A 27,187-nucleotide genomic window follows, 5' to 3' on the forward strand; every position below is an offset into this window, starting at 1 on the left:
TTCACTTCCTATTACCGGTGTCTTACTGATTGAAGTTCCTAATTGATTCTAATTAATTCTTTTTTGCTTTGTGAATCAATTCATTTCTTTGCTTTCAAATGGTTTCCCTTTTATTTATTATCACCTATTTATTTTCCGTTAAATCTGCTTTCCTTTTATTACCTCTTATCCAGTAATTAATACTTTTTTATCTTCGTCATCTCTCTTTGCTGCATTCAGAACGTTTCTTCTAACTTTTTTGTTTCCATCATCAACCTTTATCACTTTTGCTTTTTTACTTCGACATCTTTTTGCTTATTTCTCTCCCTTTACCGTAACGAACAGTTCTATTGAACTTATGACTTCGTTTTTCATTATTATTTATTTATTTATTATCATTTCTCCGTGAAATTATTTTATTCTGAGAATTTGTTTTCAGTTTGTCAATAAAAACACACGATTCTGTTTCTGTGCAAACTCATCATTCCATCGTCTCCCATTACTCTGTGGTATCTCCTTTAAATTGCAAAATCTTTCACTTCTTCTTCTTCTTCTTCTTCTCCATCATCATCTTCTTCTTTCTTTCTTCCTCTTCCTCCTCTTCTCTATCTTCTTCTTCTCTAATATACATAAACAACACTAAAAATAACTAAAAAATTGTAGTAAAGACGTGCTCTCGATTTTCCAATAAAATATCGACAGAATAAAAACAGTGTTATCATTCAATTGTTTTTTTTTTATATTATGCTGACCATCTTGTCATCATTGAGAAGTTTGATTTAACCTGGATTTTTTTCGAAAAGAAATGAAGTTAAATGGACTCAATGCTAAAATCTTGGTTTATTTGATGAACAAAAATATGTATAAACATACGGCGCTAGAATATTCGATAGTCGATCCAGAAAAATTAAATTGCTCCATTTGATGGTGCGACTGCTTAAAATCAAGTTGAATTTCATCCATATAATTGATCTCCTGGAATATTTAAAAAGTGAAGGAATGTAGTTGCTTGCAATTCATTATGAAACGTGTTTTTTGATAGGCGATGAGAGACTGAGCAAAGAGTGTTTTCTTTTAAAATACTCTCTTATTCTAGGAACTCCATAAGCGAAGAAATTAAAGTCAATTGTTGAATGGATTGTTTGGAGAAGTGCCCAAATACCCCAAAGAAGGTTAGATGCCAGTGAAAACTTTGAAACTTGAACGTATAAATCTTCGACTCTCAGGTCAAATTGTCTATTAACATGAATATCACCTTCATCTGATTCGACTAACTGATTCCAATGTTTTAAGTAACAGGATAACCATTTCAATTGAAACTCTTTGCTAGGATACATTTCGGGTATATATTCATCCACTCCAGAAAACTCGTTGAAATGATTAGCAATATCAAAGGCTTGGTAATTTATATCAGCATACTCAAAATCGATGAAACTGATAGATGGTTTACGTTCATCGTAGATAATGTTGTTGAGCAAGAGATCATTGTGACAGAAAACCAATGGAGATCCAAGTTTCGACAAATTTTCCACCAAATAATCAGCCTCTTTCGTGAGATCATCAAGGGTTATACCTTCGTTGTTTAAAAAAACACTCACTGGATCATCGGGGGTAATTGATTCAGCAATTAAAGTTAAATATTTGTTGAATAAACGGCTAAGGCAAGCTTTTGCTTCATTTTTCATCTCACCACTATTATTATTGTTATCGTCGTTATTGGATGAATCACAAATTGGTAAAGTGATAGACTGCTTTTTGTAGGAAATCGAGTGCATCTTGACCATTTGATGACAAATTAAATTATAAATATATTCCTGTCGAACCATAGTACTATCGACAACTTTGCCGGCAGAATAACCATAAGCCATACCATTGGCAAAAGAACAAAAGACGGGCGGACTCAGTCCATTTTGATACATTAACAACATATTAGCAATTTCTTTTTGGCGATCAATAAATAATTCCGTTTTACGACCATAAACTCGAATAAGTACCACATCATCCTTCTCACTTTTATCAGAATCAAAATCGAGAGGAAAACAACCAATGAGCCAGTTGGTAATACCTTCAGTAAACTGTTTAATTTCAATTGTTGATGCATCCCAATGGGGACGCAATTTCTCCATCAAACGACGAGCATCATCTTTAATATGGTTCTGGTCGAAAACAAAATCCGAATAATGAGGTACAACTAGTTTCAAATCATCAGTCATATTCAATCTTAACAGCTTACCCACCATAACAAGAACTACTAAATACAGGAAACCAGTGAGTTGGTTGCTGTCTCTAAGAAACTGGTATATGGTGGGGAGGGAAAACCAAATAAAAATAGAACACCTCGATTTTATCGTCTTTTTCTTTCATCGCCATCTATCAAAGATAAATTTCATTGTACAAATTAATAAAAGCTCAACATTAATTTATCAACAATTTATAAATAGCGAATCAAACAGAATTAGATGATAATTTTTAAAAAAACTGTCAGTTTTGACATCAGTATTGTTAAAGATTTGAAATTAAATTGACTGATTTAATATTCGGAATCAATGGAAACAAATTTTTAAATGTAGTAACATTGATGCACCTTTTACAAGCCACATAAACTTGTTTAAACAGCTAAAAGTAACATAATAAAGGCTAATTAAATATTACAGTCCAAGGCCAAATGTAAAATGTTACATTTACAGTAACCTACCAGACTCACTGAAAATAGCTTATTTTCACTACTTTTCTTTATTTCTAGAGCTAAATCAGCTAATCAGTAATCCAGTTACAACAATCACTAATGATTGAACATTGTCCAATCTTGTTACTGACGATTAGTGTACATTATCTGTTCAATGAACATAGTGATTGAACCGCAAACTTTCCAGGCTACATCATGTGCTTCATTCAAGGGGTTGTATAAAAATTAGTCCCACTGTCTGGCAGCTTATTGTAGATATTTTAACCGAAACTAATTTGGTTTCAACAATGTCCGATTTCTAGTGATTAAAATATACGGTTTAATTGTCAACACAAGATTTGGATTCGCCTTGGTATTTTTAACCATTGAAGCTTTCAATTTGAAGTCAGTGACTTTAATTCACTTGGAAAGGGAATGTCTGTACATAAAAACTTGTCTGATTATTCTTATTTACCATGAAAAGAGCAAATTAATTATTGTTATTCCTTTGATTGTTAAATAAAATGGAATAAATCAATATTGAGTTGAATTAAACGTATAGATATAAAGCGATCAATCAAATTTTTGCGACCGAAATTGCTGGAACAAAGCAATAGCAATCTTGTTTTCTATAATACATGTAAAATGTTTATCGTTGATTTGATGATAAAAGTGATCATGTTACTTCTTTCCAATAATTCATATTAATCAATGAAATGAAGGTAACATCATTAATATCAAAAATATCACTATCTGAGTCAGGATCAGTAAGAAAGAAAGGGACTTCATCATTTCCTTTGCCAACTGTGGGCAACTTGTGACAACCTGTTTTTTCATCTCACCCGCTGCATCAAAATCAAGCTCCACTGTGGCAATTGCAAAATTGACGTGTCTCAGCTTAAAAATTACCAGTTCATACCTGTGATTACTTATATTATTTGCTTGTTTAATTTTATTAATTTTTTTCAATCAAATTCTATTTGTACTAAATATGATGACCAGATTGAGTTGGTCTACTGGTTTACCAGTATATCTATTATTACTATCCACAGTTGTCCACTGTGATTCTGAGGATGGTGAATTGAAAATTGATGTTACCCACAAGCCAGATAAATGTGAGCGTAAAACCAGGAAAGGTGATATGCTCAAAATGCATTACAGAGGAACTCTATTGGATGGAACTGAATTTGATTCAAGGTAAGTAATTTAAATTCAAACATTGTTCTTCATCTGTTAATCCTCATTAACATGCTTACTTGCTTCCTTCTGTCTACAGTTACTCTCGTAATGAACCTTTCCAATTTCAATTGGGTATAAATCAAGTTATCCAAGGTTGGGACCAAGGGTTACTTGATATGTGTGTTGGAGAAAAGCGTAAATTAACAATTCCATCACATCTTGGTTATGGTGATAATGGTGCTGGTGATAAAATCCCTCCTAAATCTACTTTAGTCTTTGAGGTTGAATGTGTCGCTATCGAAGATGGTCCACCACCGGTTAACGTTTTCAAAGAAATCGATGCCAACGATGACAACCAACTTTCTAGAGAAGAAGTAAGTTATTTATTTCTTTAGATTATCTGCATTTATCTGAGTCTATTTGCTTTCATTACAGTTATTGATTTATCTGTTTTACTCTTGCTATTCTATCTTTTTTATATTTACTCAATGATTCAATAACAACTTACCCAATTTTCGCTTGCATTTTTCTCATTTTACAACAGATTAGTGAATACCTTACCAAGCAATTACCAAATGTTCCAGACTCAACATTGAAAGATCTTCCTGACCATGACAATTTGATTGAGGAGATTTTCCAAAATGAAGATAAAGATAGGAATGGGTTCATTTCTCATAAAGAGTTTACTGGACCTAAACACGATGAGCTTTAATATTGTTTGGTATATTGAAGAACTTAAGACTAGAATATGAAAGTTTCTGTGAAATTAAACGGAGATAAACAAAAACAAACACCCTAACATTTTTGTAACGTCTTTTTCTTTTGCATATGTAAACATTAATTCACCATCTATTTTTGTGAGTTATTCAATATTTTGTGTAAACTTTTGGGAGATGAACAGATTGAGTTAATCAGTACAAATAAATTAGATGTGATTGAAATAGCCATTCAGAATTCGTATCGCAATTGCTATCTACAATCGTCGATGTTGGTCTTATAGATTCATGGAGGATTATCGGGGGAGACAATTTTGGGACATCAATCGATATGAAAGGAATTTTTCCACAGGCTCTTGATACAGTGAATGATCTGATCCTGCCTCAGAAGGCTTACAGTCAATTATGATTGGTGGTTGAGATCGTTTTCTTACATAAAGCTCAGTCAATGATCTACATCGACCCGTTTTCCATGAAAAAGGTTTCCAGTAAAGTCCATCTGTTGCTAAATTTGCTCTATCAACTGATAATAGATAATCTTGTTGGATCAAACGGTTTTGCTGTTAAAGTCGATGCAAAGTACTAATTTATGATTTTGACATCGGAGTATGCCTATCAGATCGAAATCTTGGAGTAGGCAATGGCGGAATCTTCGGTTGATGTCTCTATTACATTATATTACATTCCACCAGATATTGGTTCAAATCAAGTGAAATGGCTTTTAATGTAGATTTACGCGATTCAACTAATTCAGAGTCGTTTAAGGTATTGAGAAAGAACCGTTTACTCTCGATGAATGTAATATCTTCGATCTATTTCCCCTTGCCCTTGACCACTTTCATCTGGACCACTCGCTCCACTGCGAACAGGCAGTATTTCCTTGACCCGACTTTTCAGAGTCGAAATGGATGGAAAAGATTCTAGTGCTTTTGATTTAAGATTAATCAACTTATTTTTAGTGTCGCGAAGACGTTTTCTCTCATTTTTCTTTTTCGTTCATCCATTTGAGATTCCATCTCCCTCGGATTCACCAGTTTGACCAAAAGTCTCCTCGCCTCTGGAAGGTGATCTTTTATCACGATTACTTGCTGGTGAAGTTACCATAATAGTAGCTAGAGAAGTTGATTTAGACATTTTTACCGAAGCAGGACCTGAAAACAATGAAGGTGAAGAAGCGCGCCTAATATTATCCTGATTTCCAGCAACAACGTAAAAAGTATCATGTTTGCTTTCGGTCACTCCATTCTCTTCTTCAACAGCTTCATTTTTAATGATTTCCCCACCAGTATCATCTCAATCACTTCCTAGTAACAATTCATCTTTCAGTTAACAATCAATCCGACCAGCTTTTGCCTTAATCAAGTAATTCTCTGCTTAAATCCACTAGAAATTCATTTGAAAGATGCAATTAGATGCCAATCAAATGTCAATCAAATTAGATTCAATAGATGGAGCTAAAAGTAGAAATATTACCAATGCTTTACTGTTTTACTACGGGAGACAGGTATCTGTTGTTGTTTGTGCAAAGATTCTTTGGTTTACTGTATCTTTTATTAATGTTTTTGTTTCATTGACTTGATTGTTTTTCTTTCTTGATTATTGTACCAGTTGCACATTTAATTATTTCAATTAAATTTTCACTAAGTTGATACTAAATAGATTATTGTGCTACAATAATCATTGATCCCATTGTCCTATTATATATTCACTCTTATCTTTTATGCCTTTTACTTTATCTGTCATTTATTATTGTTTAAATTCTCAACATTTTTCGATTCTCAAGGCCTAATTCACTAACCAGCCTAATGCCAATAAGCAAGGACACAAGTGCTTTAGAATTGAAGGAACAAGGCAACAAATTATTCAGTCATCAGAAGTATCAAGAAGCCCTAGAATATTATTCCCGTGCCATCTCCTGTGATCCAGCTGATTCCAAGTATTTCACCAATCGTGCATTGTGTTACCTTAAATTACAACAATGGGATCTGTCATTGAAAGATGCTCGACGCGCTCTTGATTTGGAGCCTAATTCAATCAAGGGTCACTTTTTCATTGGTTCAGCATTACTAGAAATTGAACAATACGATGATGCAATTAAACATTTAACGAGAGCTTCTGATTTAGCTCGAGAGCAGAAGAAAAATTTTGGCGATGAGATTGCTTCCCAATTGAGGCTAGCTCGCAAGAAACGATGGAATCAGTTAGAAGAGAGGCGAATTAAAGAAGAAATTGAACTACAAACTTATCTAAACGATCTCATTAAGAAGGACAAAGAGCGTCAATTAGAAGAAGCTCGTACTTCTACCAAAGATGGTGAAAAATTGTCAATAGTTGAGAACCAAATCGAATCTAAAAGTCATCAGTATCTGACAGAACTGAATGCTTTATTCTCGCAGCTCGATTCAAGACGAAGAAAAAGAGATATTCCAGATTATTTATGTGGTAAAATCAGCTTTGAAGTCATGATGGATCCTGTAATAACACCAAGTGGTATAACATATGATCGAAAGGTGATTGAAGAGCACCTACAACGCGTTGGACACTTTGATCCAATAACAAGAACTCCGCTAACTGCTGAGCAACTGATACCCAATCTTGCCATGAAAGAAGTGATTGATACTTTTCTCGCGGAAAACGATTGGGTAACAGAAAGTTGAAAAGCTTTAAAATATTACCATAAAATATATACTTTAAAACGAGAGAAATGTAAACAAAAACACACCTTTCTAAAGGTATTATAACATAACACCGATTAAGATATTGTAAAGAACTTTTAACTCTTTCTTTTTCCCTACTTCAATTTATTTTATATCCCTGCATTAATCATTGATGTCACTGTAATTGGCTGTTTTTTTCTCTTTTTTCAATTGATTCCCTAAACAAGTTTATGTGGCTTGTAAAAGGTGCATTAATGTTACTACGTTTAAAAATTTGTTTCCATTGATTCCGAATATTAAATCAGTCAATTTAATTTCAAATCTTTACCCATACTGATGTCAAAACTGGCAGTTTTTTTTAAAATTATCATCTAATTCTGTTTGATTCACTATTTATAAATTGTTGATAAATTAATGTTGAGCTTTTATTAATTTGTACAATGAAATTTATCTTTGATAGATGGCGATGAAAGAAAAAGACGATAAAATCGAAGTGTTCTATTTTTATTTGGTTTTCCCTCCCCACCATATACCAGTTTCTTAGAGACAGCAACCAACTCACTGGTTTCCTGTATTTAGTAGTTTGAGTATGCTGATATAAATTGCCCAAGCCTTCGATATCGCTAATCATTTCAATGAGTTTTCTGGAGTAGATGAATATAAACCAGAAATGTATCCTAGCAAAATGTTATCGGTATTAGCGTAACTTCTCCGAACAATCCAGTCATTCAGACTTTAATTTCTTCGCTTCGAAATTCCTAGAATAAGAGATTTGATAATTGATTTTAAGCAGTCGCACCATCAAATGGAGCAATTTAATTTTTCTGGATCGACTATCGAATATTCTAGCGGCGTATGTTTATACATATTTTTGTTCATCAAATAAACCAAGATTTTAGCATTGAGTCCATTTAACTTCATTTCCTTTCAAAAATATGATTTACTAGGAATCCGGGTTAAATCAAATTTCTCAATGATGACAAGATGGCCAGTTTAATATAAAACAAACAATTGAATGATAACACTGTTTTTATTCTGTCGATATTTTATTGGAAAATCGAGAGCACGTCTTTACTACAATTTTTTAGTTATTTTTAGTGTTGTTTATGTATATTAGAGAAGAAGAAGATAGAGAAGAAGAGGAGGAAGAGGAAGAAAGAAAGAAGAAGATGATGATGGAGAAGAAGAAGAAGAAGAAGTGAAAGATTTTGCAATTTAAAGGAGATAACACAGAGTAATGGGAGACGATGGAATGATGAGTTTGCACAGAAACAGAATCGTGTGTTTTTATTGACAAACTGAAAACAAATTCTCAGAATAAAATAATTTCACGGAGAAATGATAATAAATAAATAAATAATAATGAAAAATGAAGTTATAAGTTCAATAGAACTGTTCGTTGCGGTAAAGGGAGAGAAATAAGCAAAAAGATGTCGAAGTAAAAAAGCAAAAGTGATAAAGGTTGATGATGGAAACAAAAAAGTTAGAAGAAACGTTCTGAATGCAACAAAGAGAGATGACGAAGATAAAAAAGGATTAATTACTGGATAAGAGGTAATAAAAGGAAAGCAGATTTAACGGAAAATAAATAGATGATAATAAATAAAAGGGAAACCATTTGAAAGCAAAGAAATGAATTGATTCACAAAGCACAAAGAATAAAAGAAATAATTAGAATTAATTAGGAATTTGCAATCAGTGAGAGACTGGGAGTGGGAAGGAGAGAAAGGAGAAAGAGAGACAAAGACAGAGTGTGAGAGAGTGAAAGAGTAATATTTCAAAAAGAGATCAGTTTAAAAATTGAAGAGATGATAAGCAAGAGATGAAGACCGATAGAGAAGATTGAATCGACAGAGTTTCCAAAACAGTGTATATACTATAGTATATATTGTGAATGATTTGCTTCTTGGTATGCTGTTGTTTGTTGTTTTTTTGTGTGTGTGGCTGTATGTTTGTTGTGAATTTGTTGTTGAGTGAAGAGAGAGCGAGAGAGAAAAGAAAGATAGAAAGAGAGATGGACACAAAGGAAGAAAGAAGAGAGAGAATGTTGTTAGTATCATTTTGTTTCTTTGTTGATTTCGAGTGTTTTTATATATATTTTATCATGAAACGATGATATTGATGAGAAAGTCTTTCCCAAATCGTCGTGGTTTTGTTGAGGTTGGTTCATAGACTTTTTAGACATTGACTTTGGTTGATTTTTTTGGTTTGATTGAAGTAAGAGCAAAGAGAAGAATGATTTAAATGATTTTACTGATGATGATTATAATGGTGATGGTGACGGTAATGATGATCAAGATGGTGGATGATGAAGACGATGAAGATGACAATGACATTGACAAAGATGAGGATGATGCCGATGGAAAAAAGGGAGAGAGAGAGAGTTAATGACTCAACATATACTGTCTGAATTTACTTTCAGACAAATTAATCGGAATTTAGTTTCCATGCTGGTCCATGTTTGGAGAAAGCGAGAAAGAGTAAATAGACATTTATATTTAATATACTATTAAATATTGGTATCAGGAGAAGAAAGGGAAAAGAGTGAGATCAGATAACTGAAATGAGACCAGGAATCCAGTATTCAGGGATGGGACATGGTTGCGAGATAGAAAAAAATCTCACAGATTTCTCTCACTTGTTGTAGAGGCAACGATAACAGTATTAATAATTGTTGATCATGTTTGAGAAAAGCAGAAATGAGAAACCTGAATCAAAGTTTAATCAAGAATGGAGCGAAATGGATGGGAATTGTATGACCAATGGCAAAGTGAACTCAGGGAAGGAATAAAGCAAAAATATAGATAATAGTAGATTAATTTGTCATGGTAAAAGGAATGGGTTAGATTGAGGGAAAGTTTGTGGTGCTTTAAATGATTTTGTTTATATGAGTCGTGAGTCTTTAAGGATGAGAATGTGTGTTTGTTGGTTGAGTGTGTGTTGTGTGCTTTATGGGAAAATAGGATAGAAAGAAAGAAAAGAAAGAAGGTCGAAGAAGGAGAAAGAAGAGGAAACCAAGAGATGATGATAAGAGATGGAGACGAAACAGAAGAAGGAGGAGGTGTTCGAATAAGACTGTGCATGTCTTTTGTTGATTCCTATTTGTTTTGTTTTTTTTCGTATTTTCAACCTCATTTTACTCATTTCTTACTTTCTTTTTCATTATCATCCACACAGTTTATACCGTTTCTTTTAATGTCCAACCTTTTCTTCTTTTCTTGGTCCTTTTTTCACTCTCCTCACCTCTCCTACAACCATCACAAATATAATAAACAGCATCACCTTCATGTTTCTTCTTCCCTGCTTTTTTTGTTCACCTTCACCTTAATCTTCATCTCTATTTCCATCCTCACCTCTATCCTTTGACTCTTGCTTTTCCTATTCCTTCTTCTTCTTTTTTTATAATCGTCAACCAAAAATTATCATTATCATTATCATCTTTTAAGGGTTCTTCTTCTTTGATACTTCTTCCCTCTTTTCGTCTCTGTCCTCCTCTTTGGTAAACAGAACATTTTATGTTGGTTATTTCATTTGTTTCACGAACATTCTGACTTGATTTTGTTTTCCTTCATCATGCTTTGTTGTTGTTGTTGCTCTTGCTTTTAAAGACGTCTTTTGAACTAGTATAGACCACATCCTCTCAAGTTATTGGCTATAATGACATCGGTAACAGCATCAAAAACAAATTGAATGTTGGAAGTATCCGTAGCACAGGTCATATGGCAATAAATTTCTTTAGTGGTTGACTTGTTTTTAGCCTCAAATTGGGCTTGAATGTAGGCCGCAGCTTCACCATACTCTTGGGCTCCCGTATACTCTGGAAAGCATATTGTTAAAGGTGATTTTTTAATCTTTTCCTCGAAAAGATCTTTTTTGTTGAGAAACAATATTATTGAGGTATCAGTGAACCATTTGTTGTTACATATAGAATCAAATAGTTTAACAGATTCCTGCATCCGATTGGTTGTCTCATCTTCATGTAAAACCTGGTCGTATTCAGACATGGCAACACAAAATATAATAGCGGTTACATCTTCAAAACAATGGATCCATTTTTTTCTCTCTGACCTCTGTCCACCCACATCGAATAGCTTGAAATTGAGGTTTTTAAAAGAAAAGTGGACCTCAACAATACCAGTTGTCTTTACCCGAGTCCGTAAAATATCTTGTTCCGTTGGCATGTAATCCTTTTGTCCCAATCGATCTAGATCATCAAGAAAATATTTTGCCGAATCATTGAGCTGATATTCATTGGACCGACCAAAGCATTCCTGGACTCCTGCATCGACCCAAAGGCGTTTCATTGCAGCAAGTAATTCTTCACTAAAAGGTTCAGTATCTTCCATTCGGGAAACGACATCAAACACCATTTTAGCATCCGATTCACGTTCCGAGGAACCAAATGATATTCCTAAATTAGGCATGGCTCGTAAAATGGCTACCATGGATTGGATGGTATTGGAATAGACAACCGGTTTGTATTGTTTGAAATCCTCTTGGGTGAAACCACTATCATGGATAATTCTGGGTCACAAGCAAAAAAAGAAATTGATTAGTTAATTTAATCAAATATTTTAAAGAACAATCTCAGCAGTAAATTGTAAATATCGAAACAGCTATAGCTCAGGATAGAGGAAAAAAGCTATGTTGCGTTATTATACTGCAAACTAACTCAAAGCTACAAGCTGAAAATACATTCATAAACAATTCTAGACAATATAAATCATAGACATTAATATCTTGATTGTCAAAATGTAATACATTTGATCAACATAGAATGCATTGGATGAAAGAAATTTGGTTCAGATCAAAACAGAGAGCATCTTGGTTGATAGATTAAAATTTACATTAATGCTGGCTGATAATCTTCTAAATGTCAGCTTGATTAGGGCTATTTTGGGTTTATTTTGGCCCACAGTTTTTAAATTTATTTTGTTTAAATACTGTTCTGTTTAAATTAATAGTTACTCAAGGTTTGTTTACAAAACATTAACACACGAATTTAAATGACTATCACTCCAGGTTATAAGATGGTAAAACCTTGGGATTGTGAAAAGGCAATGCTACTTTTAAATTGCTGATTTAGCCTGCAAAATATGGTAATAATCAATGTATTTATGCAAAATTTAAAGACAAGTAGATAAGTTGGTTAATAATCTCTGGCAGAAACCATGCAAATACAGTGGGAGACCTTGTAAATAATTTAAAATTGAATCGAAATTTTGGTTCACAAACCGTTATTTCAGCTTTAGATATTCTGGAACCTTAGAGATATCCATTTTTGCATCTTATTACTAATTACTGTTATGCATAAAAGCAACAAATTGTCAATATGCATTGTACAAATTAGCTTTTTGTTATATTTACTATCGGATTGATCGTTATCATAAGATTGTGTTAATTCTTGGATCAATAATAACATGAAATGAGAGAGAAAGGAGAAAAAACAAGGAAGGAAATCAACAAGGAGATCAACTGAGGATTGAAATTAAAATGTGAATTGGTATTATGAGGGTTAAAAGGAGAGAAAGAGAAAAATTGAAAGGAAAACGAAAGAGACTGACAGTGGGAGAGAGGAGGGGAATTGAGTGTGCAAAAAGGATATTTGAGGATGAAGATGAAGAGAGAGACGTAAATGATCATGTAGGAATCAAAAGAAGATTGGTGATGAGGAGAGAAGAAAATGGAAAAAAGAGAAAAGATGAGGATAAAATGTTGAAAAGAAAGTCATGCGCCATGATATTTCTATAAATTTCAATCAATCATGGGTCTCTCAGAATCTGAAGAGAAGAGGTGATTCTGACGAGAGGCAGGAAAGCCAGAAAAAAGACGAGGACATCAACAGGAGAATGAAAATGAGAGGTAACAAAATATTAATTTAACTTGCAGTCAAATTATTACCTAGATTGAGCTTCCCGCAGAAGCTTGTTAGATGAAAAATTACTAATTACGATGCTGATGGTCAATGTTACAGGTTTAGACAAGATGCATTATGCAAGTTCAATCTTATTTGAAGTAAAAATACATAAAAAAGGCAATTTGAAAAGATGAATTCTTAAAATTTGGTGTAAGTGGGTAATTGAATGGTTCAGAGGGATGAATATATTGACTGGAAACAATAACTAATGTGGTAAAAATAATTTGATTTACAGACAGTGATAATGACAGTGGGAAAACAAGTAATTCATAGTGAACATGAAACAGAAGTTAATTAACTTGGATTGAAAAAGAAAACAGAAAATGTTTACTTGTTGGACTAAATGATTCAACATTGAAAAGGCAATTGACAATCTCAGTTCAGTCAAGACAGATAGAGTAAAAAAAGTCTCGCTTCTAATGCACTATGATTTTACATTGAAAATATGCATAATATGATGACGAGATTGATGGAATGAAAATAGTTCAAAAATGAAATGGAAATAGGTAAAATCAAAAAATGGCGGAAACATTTATTCTTCCTGTGTGTCTCTATGATTATGTGGATTGATGAAAAATTGATACCAACAATCAAGGTTTACTGGTGGATGTTAAATTGTTTGACAACAAAGGTAGACAACAGAACCAAGAAACCTTATTGAGACCAATCATTTTGGGTTCTGGTATAAATATATATACATAAACCCAAAAGAAAAGCTATGGTTTGGTATAAGAATCAGCACAGATAATCACTTAACAGGTTAGTTAATAACTGATTAGTTCAATATAAACACAGGCAAACGGATAAACCTCGATTGACACACAATAGATGATTATGATGGGCAAGCAATTAGAACTTACTTCATTTGTTTAACGATTGTGCTTTTACCAGATTCTCCGGCCCCTGTTGAGAGAAGCAAAGAGAGAAGCAAAATGAGTATGTAAATAATAAATGTTAAATAGTAATTTAAAGTTATCGTGAAAATATCATTACTCGAAATTGTGTAAATTGTTCAAAATTATACTAATTGAATGGTCAGATTAATAGGGAATGATATTTTCAAGATCAAAACAATGATGTCTACTCACCTAATAGTAACAGTTTTATATCTTTAGCAGCTTGAATACCATCTTCTTTTAAATTTTTTTCAATCTGTTTGGACCGGGCTAGGGCAGCTCGTTCCTCTGCACTCATAGCACAGCCCATTTTTGAGCACCAGCTCGAGAGAGGACCAATTTTGACCGAAATTTTGCCCACCTTAAAAACACGCACAGAAAAAAAGCTTTTTTAAGGTGTGAACACTTGGAGATTTGGACTGAGAAATCGATTGATTCTCGCCTCGTCTCAAAAACGACTGATTAAAGACGCATGAGCAAAGCTCAAGCAAATTGTCAAATTTTGTTGCTTTTTCTGTCCGCAATTGATTCCATCGAACTTTTCGTTAATTAATTTTTCAATTTTACGTTAGTTGATGACAGCGATTAGTATTATTTAAATAAATAATTGGAAACAGTTTATATTATATTAACAACCATTATTATTTTTATAAGTTTTTTTACAAATTCTCTCAAATTAATACATAATATATATGAGTAAATTTTATACTTTTATACAAATTGCCTCGGATTTCATGTATTTTTCATTTAAGCTGATATTATATTCCTTCTCTATTGATAATTAATTATCTGAGATTAGTGAGTAGGGATTCAAGATTGTAGTTGATTGATCAAGTAGAAGATTTATGATTAATGAAATGTAGATTACATGTATCGGTGCATAGTTGAATTATGGTCATCACCAAAATGGACACCAACCAATATAACATTGACAAAGATTTTCTTTAGAAGTTGCTTGTTTAATCAAAAGGTCGACTTGCTGAGGAACGGCAAGTTTTTCATTTGGGTTGAAATCTCGACCAGTTAATTTGTCTCTAACTCTATTTATCACAGACAAAGCTTTTTTATTGAGAGCTTCGGGTTGACCAGTTGTCTCTTCATAACCATTGATACCCAAAAATGTTGATGGCATAGTTTCTGCTGTACCCGTTGGCGTGATGCTTGGTTCTTTATTATCAGTCGCCATACCATTAGTGACATGACTTACGGCTACAGGTCTAATCACTGCTTTTTTAGCGGCATCTGATTGATCGACAGTTTCTGATTCCGGATTTTCAGCTGTCTCAGCTTCTTGACCCATCGCTTGATTTGGTTTAGTTTTATTTGGTTGAGCTAAATAAAAAAATATAAATATTATTAATCATATGATACAAAAAATTATTGATAGGATAATTAATGCAGAAAGAGATTGATTTGAGTTGACTTACCATCAACAAGTCTCCAATTTAACAATGGATCATAAACGAACGCCTCTAAAACAGCCATTAAACTATCTTTGTTGTTCCTTAGAACTGTCATCACTTTTTCACAAGTTATCCTGTAAGTTCCTTCGATACCAGTAACTTCCATGGCATTAATTAACATCCGCGTTAACCGGAATGGTATTTTTTCTGGAAATTTTTCTCGAGTTTTGGCAACTTCGAAACAGTCTCCGAAATCAATATGTAAAATTTTGCCACTTAATCGATCTAACATAAGATTTGACGGGTGACGATCCCCTAGTCCTAAAACGTAGCCAACCATTGACATTACAGCCAAGGAACGGGTATAATTTGTTCGACGATCAAACCAAACTTCTGAACTCGGACTTTTAAGCCACAGAAGTTTAACCAAGTCATCACCTTGAGAGTTATTCATGGCATGTTCAAAAACTTCAACCTTTTGCATAAGCGTCAACCTTTCATATTCACGAGCCATAACTTTCATTATATGATATTCCAGGTTCGGAAGAACATTTCGCTTTTCACGATAATCTTTGATTAACGTGTGTAAAGTATCACAATGAGGGACCCAACCAATTAAACCGCTATTGGGAGCTAAAGGTATTACTGCATATCTTTGGATAGCAAGATTACGGCGGGATGTTTCAGGGTTTTTAACCAATAAAGTATTAACAAGACCAAAAAGTTGCATTACACGTTCATCCTGTCTTAAATCTTCGTGACCCTTCAATAAGAAAATGTAATTCTTTCCATCGCTTCCTCTGATACAAAGTTTCCTAGGTCTTTGTTTACTTGTAATCACTTGAAGGGCACTGTCAACTTGAGCGATTCGTATGACGGGTTGATTTGGATTATAACTTCCTGGAACAGCAAGTTCTAGATCTCGACATTTCAATAATCTGGGAGAAACATAACGAAGCTCGAGAGAGGTAAGTGCAGGAAGCTGTTTACATATGCGGCGGAAAACGACATAATAAAGGTCCCATGCATTGGTCAAGTCTTTAACTTTATGAGATTTTTGATACTTTCGACACCATTCTTGGGCTTCTGCTAAATCAGCTCCATAAGCTTGATAGAATGATTCTTCTTTCATGGTTTGAGGTCCTCGTTTCATCATTGCATGTAATGGTTCTAAAGTGTCAAACATTCCTTGAACATTGTGCTCACCAAAGTAAAGACGAGATGCTTCCTCTAATCCTTCGTGCCATAATTCATGCCAAAGAATTGCAACTCTGATAAGCTCTTCACTGACTGATATAGCTTCTTGGACAAGATTACCACTGTGTTTTTTCATGCTTTCAAGAACTTTATTGGCAGCTGATTGGCGAGATTCAACTGTTGATTTAGATGCGACTGTTAATGGATAGATTAAAGCTTGAGGATGACATTTTCCAATGTCCACTAAAAGTTGATGAATAAGGCGTCCAACAAAGTGTCGTGACGTGTCGATACGAGCTATTAATTGAGGTATTACTTGTAACCAAGTTTGAATAGGAACTGTTTTTAATCCTTCGGAAAGAGCTTCGAAAACATCTGCATATTGACCATCGTCAAACCAAAGAGTAAGTAATCTTAATGTGTCTTGGAGGGAGTTGCCATGAGAGAGAGCAATGGAACGGAAGAAGCCACGAACAGCAGGAATTGAATAATTGCGAATAATGTTAAGCCTTTCAGTAGTGGGTTTAGCAACGGATGCGGCGGGCGTATTGCGAGCAGTTTCAAATGAATGATTAAAAAAACTTTCATCACCATCTAAATGATGATGAGAGGCGGCTTGTTTATAATACAGAACAGCTTCGAAATTCATATAAGCGTAGGCATGCCAAGCTTTATACCAATCTCTATCTTTTTCAGTAGCTAAAGCATAATATTTTATGATATTTGGAATGGAGTTTTCATTAATCCCTTTTAAATTTTCTTGCCAATTACCAAGTTTAAGATAACACCTTGAAAGAAGTTTATCCAACTCGAGCCTTTTACTCGCTTCTTCGACTGTTCCTGGAATACCAGTGCCAAAAGAAGAGACATGGTGGACAAAATGTTGTAATTGATTCAATGCATGATCTTTCTGACCACTATCCCACATATGTTTAATATATCCAAAAGTTACATGAGGACGGTCGGTTGGCAGTTGTTTAACAGTTTCATCTTTGGTTGGATCATATTTGAGAAGCATGGTTAACGTTTTGTGAGACAGGTTCAATCGACCATTTTTTTGGCACAAGCTGGCAAATTTAAGCCAAGTTTTTTCATCTTTTTCGGGCTTTAAAACCAATTGATGGACCATTAATATTTTTTGCCAGTCCTCAACAACCCTCTGACAGCCCTGAATACGTTCCCACCACTTCTGTTTGATGATTTCACGACGCTCTTGAACTAATTTATATTGTATTACTTCTTCAAGTTCAGAAAACATCATAACTTGAACCATGGCTCCATAAGCTCGTATTTGACTCTCACCAGCCATAGCAGTTAAATCGGTATCAATTTGATCACGAGCTTTGTCAATAAGACGTTGCGCAACCTGATAATCTTCTTTATGTACAGCAATAACAGCTTTATAAAAAGCTGCATCAGTTGTGTCTTTTTTGATATGATCACTATACTCTTCTAAAGCATCCCATTTTTCAAGTCCCCAAGCAGCTGTGGAAGCCATTCGAGCCATCATTTGTTTATTTTCACTATCAACTTGAGGCCATATTTCACTTGCCAAATGATGCAGATCAACCCATTCTCCTAGAGCTTCCAAACACCTCATTTGACCGATAATTGATTCCATGTCTTCAGGATTGCAGTCTCGTTTGTGTCTATAGGCTTTAAGAGCATTTTCCCAGTCATTAAGTTTCTCATACCACCTTTCTTTGATTTTCAGATCAGCTTCATGGTGTTTCTTTGCATAAACTAAAGCTCCAGCTGCAGCTTCAGGTTGTTGTAGTTTATTATTGATGCTAATTAATGATTCTAAAATACTTGTAGTTGGTCCGTTCTTGTGATTGCGGAATTCAATTTCTTTATAGTGAAGTGCTTTAGCAAAAGCTCTACACTTCAAAGCTCTTTCGGCAAGTAATTCAGCTTCTAATGGAAGAGGCCCAATATCATCACAATGTTCCATGAATTCCGCCAAGTTGAGTAAAGTTTGAGTTACTTCAGGAATATCTTGGGCAGTTAAAGCTGCTCTTATGTTGTCAATGAAATTTTCTCGATGTCCGTCATCAAGTTGACTCCAACAAGAAAGGAAGGAAGCATTAAATAAATCACGAGCTAAAGGTTGGTATGCTTGAGCCATTAAGAGGCATGAGCGTAAGGCGTGTGATGCAGATTGTTCAATAAGTCCAATGCTAAGTGTTTGTAACCAGTTTAACCAATCATCTTTAGATACTCGTTTATCTGTTTTCCAAGATGACGCTAGTCTAGATTTATCTAAAGTAATGTCTTTTGGAGCGGAATTAGAGGCAGCTGCAGGAGCAGTAACGTGAGAGGATCTTTGTTTACCATGCTTTCTTCCACTCATCATGGGATCTTTATCATCTTCACCTAGTGGGTGCCCTTGCATAATACCATCCACCAACAGTTGATATCTTTGATGCTCAATTGAATATTTTGAGATAATTTTTTGAGTCATAGGAATAAATATTTGATACTTTCGACCCATCTGCACAACAAGTGCACAGAGGGTGTTCATAGCTGACTCTCTAAGCTCGGGAGACAATTCCAAGACCCGGATTAAAGGGTGAATTATTCTGGATGCAAAATCAGATATTTCTAAATGTTCTGCTAAAGATTCAATTGTTTTTAACGCTGCTTCTCTCACTCTTTGTGGTGAATCACGAGCATCAAAAAGTTTAACTATCGGAGGCAGTATGAGGTGAAGATAATCTTCTAGACTAGTACCAAATTGTTGAAGAGCATTGAGCAGTTTTTCGGTGACCATTCGGTTTTTTGAATCATCGTGGTTAAAAACGTGAAGAATATTTGGTATTATTTGTGGCAAATATATTTTAAACTCTCCTCCCAAAGCTTTCGCTATTTTCTCTAATAACTGTATTAACGTACTCTGCATTGAACTTGTGACGGTCCAAAATTCTTTTATCAATGAAAAGATATCATCTAGATAATTCCTAATGTGCTGACCAACAACTGCAATCAAATTGCCCAACTCTTGAAACAAATACTATAAAATTGGAAATTTAAGATAAGAAAAAGGAAAAGATAGAAAATAGTGAGATCAAATGTTGCAATAAAACAGAGATAAGATGCAACCGATAAGTTTTAAAAAAACAATGTTGTTTACGATACTAACCTCCCTAGACTCCGAAGATTTAATAATAGATATGAAAACAGGTAAAATTTGTTGGATATATGGAACACATCTTGTACCCAGACAAGTGAATATATAAGTGACCGCTCCAACGGCGGTACAATGGTGTTGAAATAAGGCAGGATCCCTCAAAACACGAATGAGAGTTGCAATTGCAATGGCAGGATAAAAATCGTCATATGTACCAGAAAAGTTGACTAACATTTCACTGGCACTTAATTCTGAATTTTTAGAGAGTGGTAAAAAGAAAAAAAATTATTAATTTTAAATTCAATAAATACTTTATCAGGAAAATAACAACATACCTTGCATCTCTTGACTAGAGTCCGCTACAAAAATAAGAGTATCACCGGCTTGATCGATCATACCAAGGTTAACTTTAAGCTTGTAAGGGTCAATAGCCCCTAAAAGACCCAAAACCCTAATAACTTCCCTCCTTGTAGCAGGCGATTGTTCAGTTTTAAGGAAATTTAAAAGGATATCCAATAAATTTGGATATTTCCAATAAGGCTCAACTACATAACCTGTACTATCGACAAGATGACCTAATGTCCAAAGGCCAACTTCTCTTTTGGGTATTGATGATGAATCTTGAACGAAATCTAAAATAATAGGAAATAGTTCATCGATCCAAATCCGCATTTCGATTCCACTGACTTGACACTGAGCTCCGATTGCTGAAAGTACACTGATAACTACACTTGAATATTGTTCTGGTTCACGTAGTTTTGACAAGAAAATTGTAATAATTGACTGTGTATACGGACGAATCAGCCTTGGTGCATTCGCAATAAGGTGACCAAGCATTTTGGAGCTTCTTTCCTTGTTCCGTTTGACACCGGAAAATTCTAAATCAGTTAGGAGTTGTAATAAAACTTTACGAAGAGAAGGCATCACATATGCAGGGTTAAGGCTACTTAGGCGTCCGATAGTACACAAGGTAAGTTCACTTATCTCAAAAATCTCGTCATTCAGACAAATAAAAAGAGCGCTGAGATTTTCAGCTTGAGCAAGATGACCATCAAATCTTTCGTCCAACAGTGAGAGAATAGAATAACGAACTTGAGGATCGAGATCAGTTACAGCAGCAATCAATAATTTACTCAACACGTCTTGAATAGTAACCATAAGACTTGGACTGTACTGTTGAGTAATTTTATGAAGAGCAGGGGAGAGGAGATGGCAACAAGTTTTAACGGCTTCAAGGCGGATTTCAGTAAAATCACTTGTCAAGTAATTGTCCGCACAGTGTCGAGCAAATTGCATAAGTGATTTAGATTGAAAATCGAAAGTACCCAAAATTTTTAAACCCAAAATGATACTGGAAATGTCTGAACCATCAGATAAATTATAAGGAGGAGGAAATGAATTAGAGGTTAGTTGAAATCTTTTAGGTGCACCTGGATGACGATACGGTTTCTGCATTAAAACGTAAGATAACATTTTAAGAAGACCATCTTGAATATCTTTTTTAAGATCTGGCATTTGGATGGTTAAATCATGTAAGGCACTGACCAGAGCTGGACTAAAACCACTTCCAATCATAGGTTCAAGTAGCTCTTTAACATCATCTTTTTCTAGAAGGCTGTTTGCTTGTCCAAGCAGACTGATACAAGAAAAAACTGCTGGCTCAGTTAGCTGTCCTCGTTTTCTAGATGAAGATTCTTTGGAGGGTAGGTTCATTCTGATAGCTTCCAGAATCTTAGGTAAATAAGATTTAACGCTATTACTGACAGCAATTGCTAATAAACCAAGAGCCAAAAATGCTTGAGAGCGTTCTCGATTGTTGTTAAGTGATTTTAAGAGGTAACCCATTGTTTCACTCAAATAATGGGAGGAAAATGTGATCGGATCAAAAGCAGCTAAACGAGGAATGAGTAAAAATAGAACATGATGTACATAAACGTTACGAGAGCTTCGTTGTTTCAACACAATTTGACAAATGTTGTTGAAATTTTCACTAATCAATTTACGGCAAGTAGGACTTTCATAGAGTGGAAGTTTACGAGATTGAGGCGCTGAACCTGGAGTTACTCCAGTTGATTTATGATATTGTACGATAGCTGAGAGTCCTTTCAATCCATGTCCGGGTGTATAAAATTGTTGATTACTGGAAGAAGAAAGAACTCGAAGACTCCGTGTAAAAGAAGAAGTCTTTTCTTTCAGGCCTTGATATTTTTCGAGTGGATTCATAGTTTCTTGAGAAGGTTTGAAACTCATTTCCTCCAACTCTTGTCGGATTTTTTCTCTTTCAATATTGCTACAACGAAGTAATTCGTTGAGAACCAATAGTGAACTATGGATAATATCGTCTTTAGTTACTTTTTCTTTCGTCATCATCACCTGAAAGCTTTCATCAAATCCTTTCAAAGCTTCCTTATAACAATGTGCATACCAAGGAGGGTTAGGTGTTTCTTTAGTTTCGCGAGAAGCAGTAACCGCCAATGCAGCCCGTAAAGCACCAACAGCTCCTTCACGAATTTTCTTCTCCTTATCGCGAATAGCCGTGAAAATACATTCAAAAAATTGTTGAACTTGTTGAAAAAAACAAGCAGGAGTTGAAGTAGCTAGCTCGCGAAGGATGAGAACCTGTGAAGTGCAAATCAAAAACAATCAAAATGAGTAGGTTGATTGAAAAAATTTCAAGTTCTACTTTACTATTCTTACTATACTACAGCTGAATAATTAGTATGAATGAATGTAGTAAGACTAAATAAAAACTGGAAATAAGATTAAATCAGGTTCATTCATAAAAAATGTTAAAATAAGCGGGAAAAGGATCCAAGAGATGAGGACCAGAAAGAAAAATGAAGGATAAAAGTGAACAAACAGGTAGGATGAATTGGAGGGGTGAATAAATATAGAAAAGATCATCAAGAAGAAATTCAGGAGAATGAGCCGGTTGAAAATATTAGAAAAAAAGAAAGAGAAATAGAAAGGGAAAAAGAGGTAAGAGGGGGAGAGGTAAGAGTGAGAGAGTTCATTCCTTAAAGTTACTCCAACATGAGGCAACTGGAATGACGGCATTTTCTGAATACTCAGAGTACCGGTCAGGTTAACGGTTTATCTCTTTCTCTTTCTGAAACCAACCGGTTCAACATTCCTGAAATTCCTGACAACTTAAAGGATGGGGTAATAAGGCCATGTAAACTTACCGCTCCATGCCGTTTAGCCTCATTCCTTTCTCCGGATAACCATTCAATAGCCCGACGAACTTCATAATCAACATAGGTTAATGTTGGTGTACCACTGGCTACAGCAATGCGAGCAACAGCATAAGCAACCAATTCCATTAAACCAACATCAGTTGGTGCTAAGGTTCTCACATAATTGGCAAACCGAGATACTCTTGTACTCTGGTTACCAACATCAACACCAATGAGAACAATTATCGCTAAAATACCACCTTTCTTTTCATTAATATCTCCATTAGACATCATTAATTGAACTTTGATGTTAAACTTTTCCATAAAATCGTGAATTTCTTCCACTGACATTTCTTGAAGCTCCGTAGACACATAATGGTGAAGTTCGCGCGCTGTTTTATACCTTGTATCTTCATTTTTACTCTTCAGGCCTTTTATGAAGCCTTCTAAAAGAGTCTCCTTTGGTGTACGACTTCTCAATGAGTCATATCCAGACATGTTTTATTTATGTTTTTACATTTAACAGTTAAACTGTTCCCATAGTTTACAGTTAGACACAAAGAAAAAACATTTTCCTTAAAAAAGACACTGGTCATTAATTATAATTGTGGTTAAACTTAAATAAGATAATTCGAGTCACAAAAATTCAAAAAAAAATTGTTGAAAAAAATGGCTTCACATTGCCTTATAGATTTTCCCTGCGTTAAATTTATTTGTATCTGAACGGCTGGTACAGAAAACAGAGCCGAAATATGGCTGAGTAATTTATAAACTACCCCTCACTACCATATATGGCTTGGCCAGCTCTAGATAATACATATATTTATTATAATGACAGAAGAAATTTTAGCTTGTTTATTAAATTTCATTTTCTCCTGATGAATTTCTTTTGGTGTTATGGTTCGCCATGAATGAGGTCCACCTGTTCCTTTAGCATATCGTGAGCTTCCATCATTAGTTGGATGTTTTCAATAAATTCCAGAAGTTTATCAAACCATTTTTGAGGCATATCATCTATTTTTAGCTTGTTGTTGTTCAGGTAAGTGTCTCTCCAACTTTTGGTTAATTCGCAATCTGTCAAAAAATGTTTGTAAAATGATTTCGTTTTTTCTTTTTTGTTGCAACAGGCCATGTTTGTCTTCATTCTTCCTATCGTTCCAATCAATGAGAAATGTCTATGTGTTTTGATGATCGTTGCTGATGGATAAAATAGAGGCCAGATTGAGTCCATTGATATCCAAGCTTCTTGATGGATTGATTGGCATGTCTTCCGTAATTCTCTCCTGATCGTAAGTAGATTTTTTCTACTAATTACCTGGTCTGTTTCACTTGTATGATAACTTGTGTTTGCCATCTCTTTGTACTCCATCCAGGTCCAGTTTCCATAGTTATACTTCATCATTGTTAGTTGGAATGATTTTGCAAAGGTCGAATCACCATTACCATATTGGGTCATTTCTTTCGTTCTTATTATTACGACGGCTTCCATGGCGAATCTCGCAAGTATGTAATCCAGGATCATAAGTTGTTTCTCATACCGGCTACCTTCACACTCATGTTCTAGTTTTATTGACCATCCTCTCTCATCCTTTTCCACGATGCGAATTATAGAGTAATTATTCAATTGTCTCATGGTGTAGATGTATTTGTGTACTGTGCCAAAATGTTTTCTTTGTTGAGTTGTTAGTCTCATTGAGGGCAGGAATCGAGGGAATGGAGGTCTACCCGTCGTCCCATAATTTAATGGTGTGATACGGGCAACGGCTTCCAATTGCTTGATTAAGTGTGGGGTCATTTGTAGATAATTTAGGGTTTTGGTCGAGATAATTCCTTTGACCTTGTTAATAATTGAGCCCCATATATTAATGAGTTCAGTCACTCTGTTTTTCAGGTCTTGTTCGGATGTATGTTGAAATAATATTGAGAACGAGCAATTGTCAATTCGAGGTCTGATTAGTTGATTGAATATTATTATTTGTGTCTTGTAAGGAAGATATTTCAGTATCGATAATTGGATAGTGAAATCTTCTTTTATAATCTTGTTTGTTGACTCCATCAAATATTTTTCAATTTTGGATTTCACAAATTTCATCTTGTGTGAAAAGATGTGTTCTCCAAGAATCGTAATTCCCTTTTTATTCATGTCCTTTAATGTAGTAAATTGTGTTTTTGTGAGGTTTAATGATAGTCCATAGTCAGATAGTATTCTTCGAATGTTTTCCAGGTGAATATGTTTTTCTTTTGATTGTTGAAAGTTAAGAATTACCACCATATCATCTGCGTAGGACCAGATGGAGATTCCTAAGTTATTTATTCTTTTTAAAGCATCATCTAGGGCTATTATAAATAATATTGGGCCTAACGATGTGCCTTGAGGAACTCCTTCTGTTTCTTTTTTGTATAGCCTTTGCTTATTTTGATCATATATGATGTATCTCTGGCTAAGTGTTGATTTTATAAGAGATGTTGTTGATGAGTCCATTTTCGCTTGTATTTTCTTTAGAGCTGCATTTGCGTTCACCGTATCGAAAGCTTTCGAAATATCTAGCTGAATGATTTCTTCCATTTCATTGAAATTTTTACTTTTTAAGATCTGAGCTATCATGTCAAATCTGCTTGTGTTTGGGAGAAAAGCAAATTGATAGTTAAGATCTATTAGGTTTTCAATGTTGTCCAATAGACGGTTCTTTAAAATTTTATCAATAATTGAGTAGAAATAGCTTGGTGTCTTCACCATCCGAATAGTTTCATCAGGTTTAGGCACGAAACCACACCCAAGTGATACAACACGTTGAGGTACATGGGAGTACTTGAAAATTTCTTCAATGCAGCTTATGATTTCAGTGATATTTGTGGTAAAAAATCTTGTCCATGTCTTCGATGTGAAGTTATCTGCTGTTAAGCTGGATTTTTTAAATTTAAGTTTGCTTATTTGATGGATTTCTCTTTGTGTAAGGCCTCCAGGAATGTTTGACGGTTCGTCCATGTAAATAGGCTTAGTTTTTGAAAATTCTGAGAGCCATTTATCTTTGGAAGCTAGAGTGATTGGGTTTTTCCAGTCGATTTGTTTCCTTTCTTTGATGAAATATTTGTGTAGAATAGACCAGAAATTTTCATTTTGTGATTTTAGTAAGGCTATCATGGATTTAGTTGGTTTGTTCAGTTTATTATTGGTTTTTATTTTCTTTCTTTTCCAGAGCTTTGATATTCTTGATGACCAAACGCCATTTTTTTCAGGATGTAGAATTATGTTTAAACAGTTTTTAATTATCGGTGACTGTTTTGTCCATATGGTCTTTTCTTCTTGTACGTTTTCATTCTTTAGAATCCAGTTTGTTATTATTATTCTTCTTTTTCTTCGAGTGAGCGTGGCATTTCTTTTGAGTCTGATATCCGCAAAAAGAGCATTGTGGTCAGAGTCCCAGAATGGTATGGTCGAGGCTTTTTGAGGTTTAAGATTGTTGGAAATTAGCATTAAGTCAATTGTACCCACGCAGTTTTTTGATGTTGGAAGTTTTTTGTTATTTACAAGTTTTAAGTTATTGTCTTTTATTAACTGTTTCAGCATACCACGCCATGGACCAGGGTGAGCGTCAGGATTAGTTGACCATGATGGGTCTTTTAGATTTACGTCTCCCATGATTATCAGGTTAGTATTTTCATTGTCTGTTATTATTTTGTGTACATGACTTAATATCTGGTTGTTGTCTGCTATTCTGTCCTTTCTCAGGTCCCGTCTATTGCTTTTTGGTCTTAGGTACATGGAAATCACTAGAGTATTTGTTCGTAAAAGTTTTATTATGACGAGATCCTTGATATCAACGTTGATTCGTCTGACTTGTATATTGGATGAAATGACTATTGCAGCTCCATCATTTTGGAATTTTTTGACTTCAGTATATGAGTTCAATATGGCACGAGGATTAGGTTCATTCATGGAAATACAAAAATTGGGTCTTCTCGACACTAGCTGTAATAGATCTTCGGTAGGTTGAGATCTTTTGTTTAAATTAATATGATAGAAATACATAATTTGATGTTATTGTTTTAAAAGTGGGGATAATAGCACGCTATCATTCATTAGTTAGCTTGGACTCCTTACAGTCTTATCCACGGTAACAATTTACCATGGAGATATAGCTTGTTTAAATTGGCGTGCTTTTTGAAGTTTAAATCAAAATTGCATCATTTTAGTGTTATTTCATCATTTATTGATTGTAATTTGTCTGTTAAACATGGCTCTAATTGAAGATGTTTTTTCTCATATTATTA

General features: G+C 34.4%; 5 protein-coding genes across 5 annotated transcripts; 2 read left to right on the forward strand and 3 right to left on the reverse strand.

Moving 5' to 3' along the window:
- Nucleotides 1-800: 800 nt before the first annotated feature.
- On the reverse strand, nt 801-3,056 carry LOC107359520 (ethanolamine kinase 1). Its single transcript, XM_015926006.3, has one exon. It carries the CDS (start codon nt 2,217-2,219, stop codon nt 999-1,001), a length of 1,221 nt encoding a protein of 406 aa, XP_015781492.1. The 5' UTR covers nt 2,220-3,056; the 3' UTR covers nt 801-998.
- A 467-nt stretch (nt 3,057-3,523) lies between these two features.
- Nucleotides 3,524-4,770, forward strand: Fkbp14 (peptidyl-prolyl cis-trans isomerase Fkb14). The gene is made up of 3 exons (XM_015925857.3): nt 3,524-3,841; nt 3,921-4,197; nt 4,368-4,770. Exons 1-3 carry the CDS (start codon nt 3,636-3,638, stop codon nt 4,533-4,535), a joined length of 651 nt encoding a protein of 216 aa, XP_015781343.2. The 5' UTR covers nt 3,524-3,635; the 3' UTR covers nt 4,536-4,770.
- A 1,290-nt stretch (nt 4,771-6,060) lies between these two features.
- STUB1 (STIP1 homology and U-box containing protein 1) lies at nt 6,061-7,523 on the forward strand. The gene has a single exon (XM_089268159.1). The coding sequence runs from the start codon at nt 6,345-6,347 to the stop codon at nt 7,194-7,196; it is 852 nt and encodes a 283-aa protein (XP_089124285.1). The 5' UTR covers nt 6,061-6,344; the 3' UTR covers nt 7,197-7,523.
- A 684-nt stretch (nt 7,524-8,207) lies between these two features.
- On the reverse strand, nt 8,208-14,453 carry Galphao (G protein alpha o subunit). The gene is made up of 3 exons (XM_015926007.3): nt 14,202-14,453; nt 13,974-14,016; nt 8,208-11,720 (listed from the first exon to the last, which is right to left on the reverse strand). The coding sequence occupies exons 1-3, from the start codon at nt 14,317-14,319 to the stop codon at nt 10,817-10,819; spliced, it is 1,065 nt and encodes a 354-aa protein (XP_015781493.1). The 5' UTR covers nt 14,320-14,453; the 3' UTR covers nt 8,208-10,816.
- A 173-nt stretch (nt 14,454-14,626) lies between these two features.
- On the reverse strand, nt 14,627-23,634 carry mTor (serine/threonine-protein kinase Tor). Its single transcript, XM_015926335.3, has 5 exons — nt 22,925-23,634; nt 20,075-22,358; nt 19,752-19,990; nt 15,437-19,622; nt 14,627-15,341 (listed from the first exon to the last, which is right to left on the reverse strand). The coding sequence occupies exons 1-5, from the start codon at nt 23,411-23,413 to the stop codon at nt 14,908-14,910; spliced, it is 7,632 nt and encodes a 2,543-aa protein (XP_015781821.1). The 5' UTR covers nt 23,414-23,634; the 3' UTR covers nt 14,627-14,907.
- Between the last annotated feature and the right edge of the window lie 3,553 nt (nt 23,635-27,187).

This window comes from Tetranychus urticae, chromosome 2 (assembly GCF_039701765.1).
Source record: "Tetranychus urticae isolate SD_2017Ah chromosome 2, NJAU_TeUrti_SD_1.0, whole genome shotgun sequence".
Lineage (NCBI taxonomy): Eukaryota > Metazoa > Arthropoda > Arachnida > Trombidiformes > Tetranychidae > Tetranychus > Tetranychus urticae.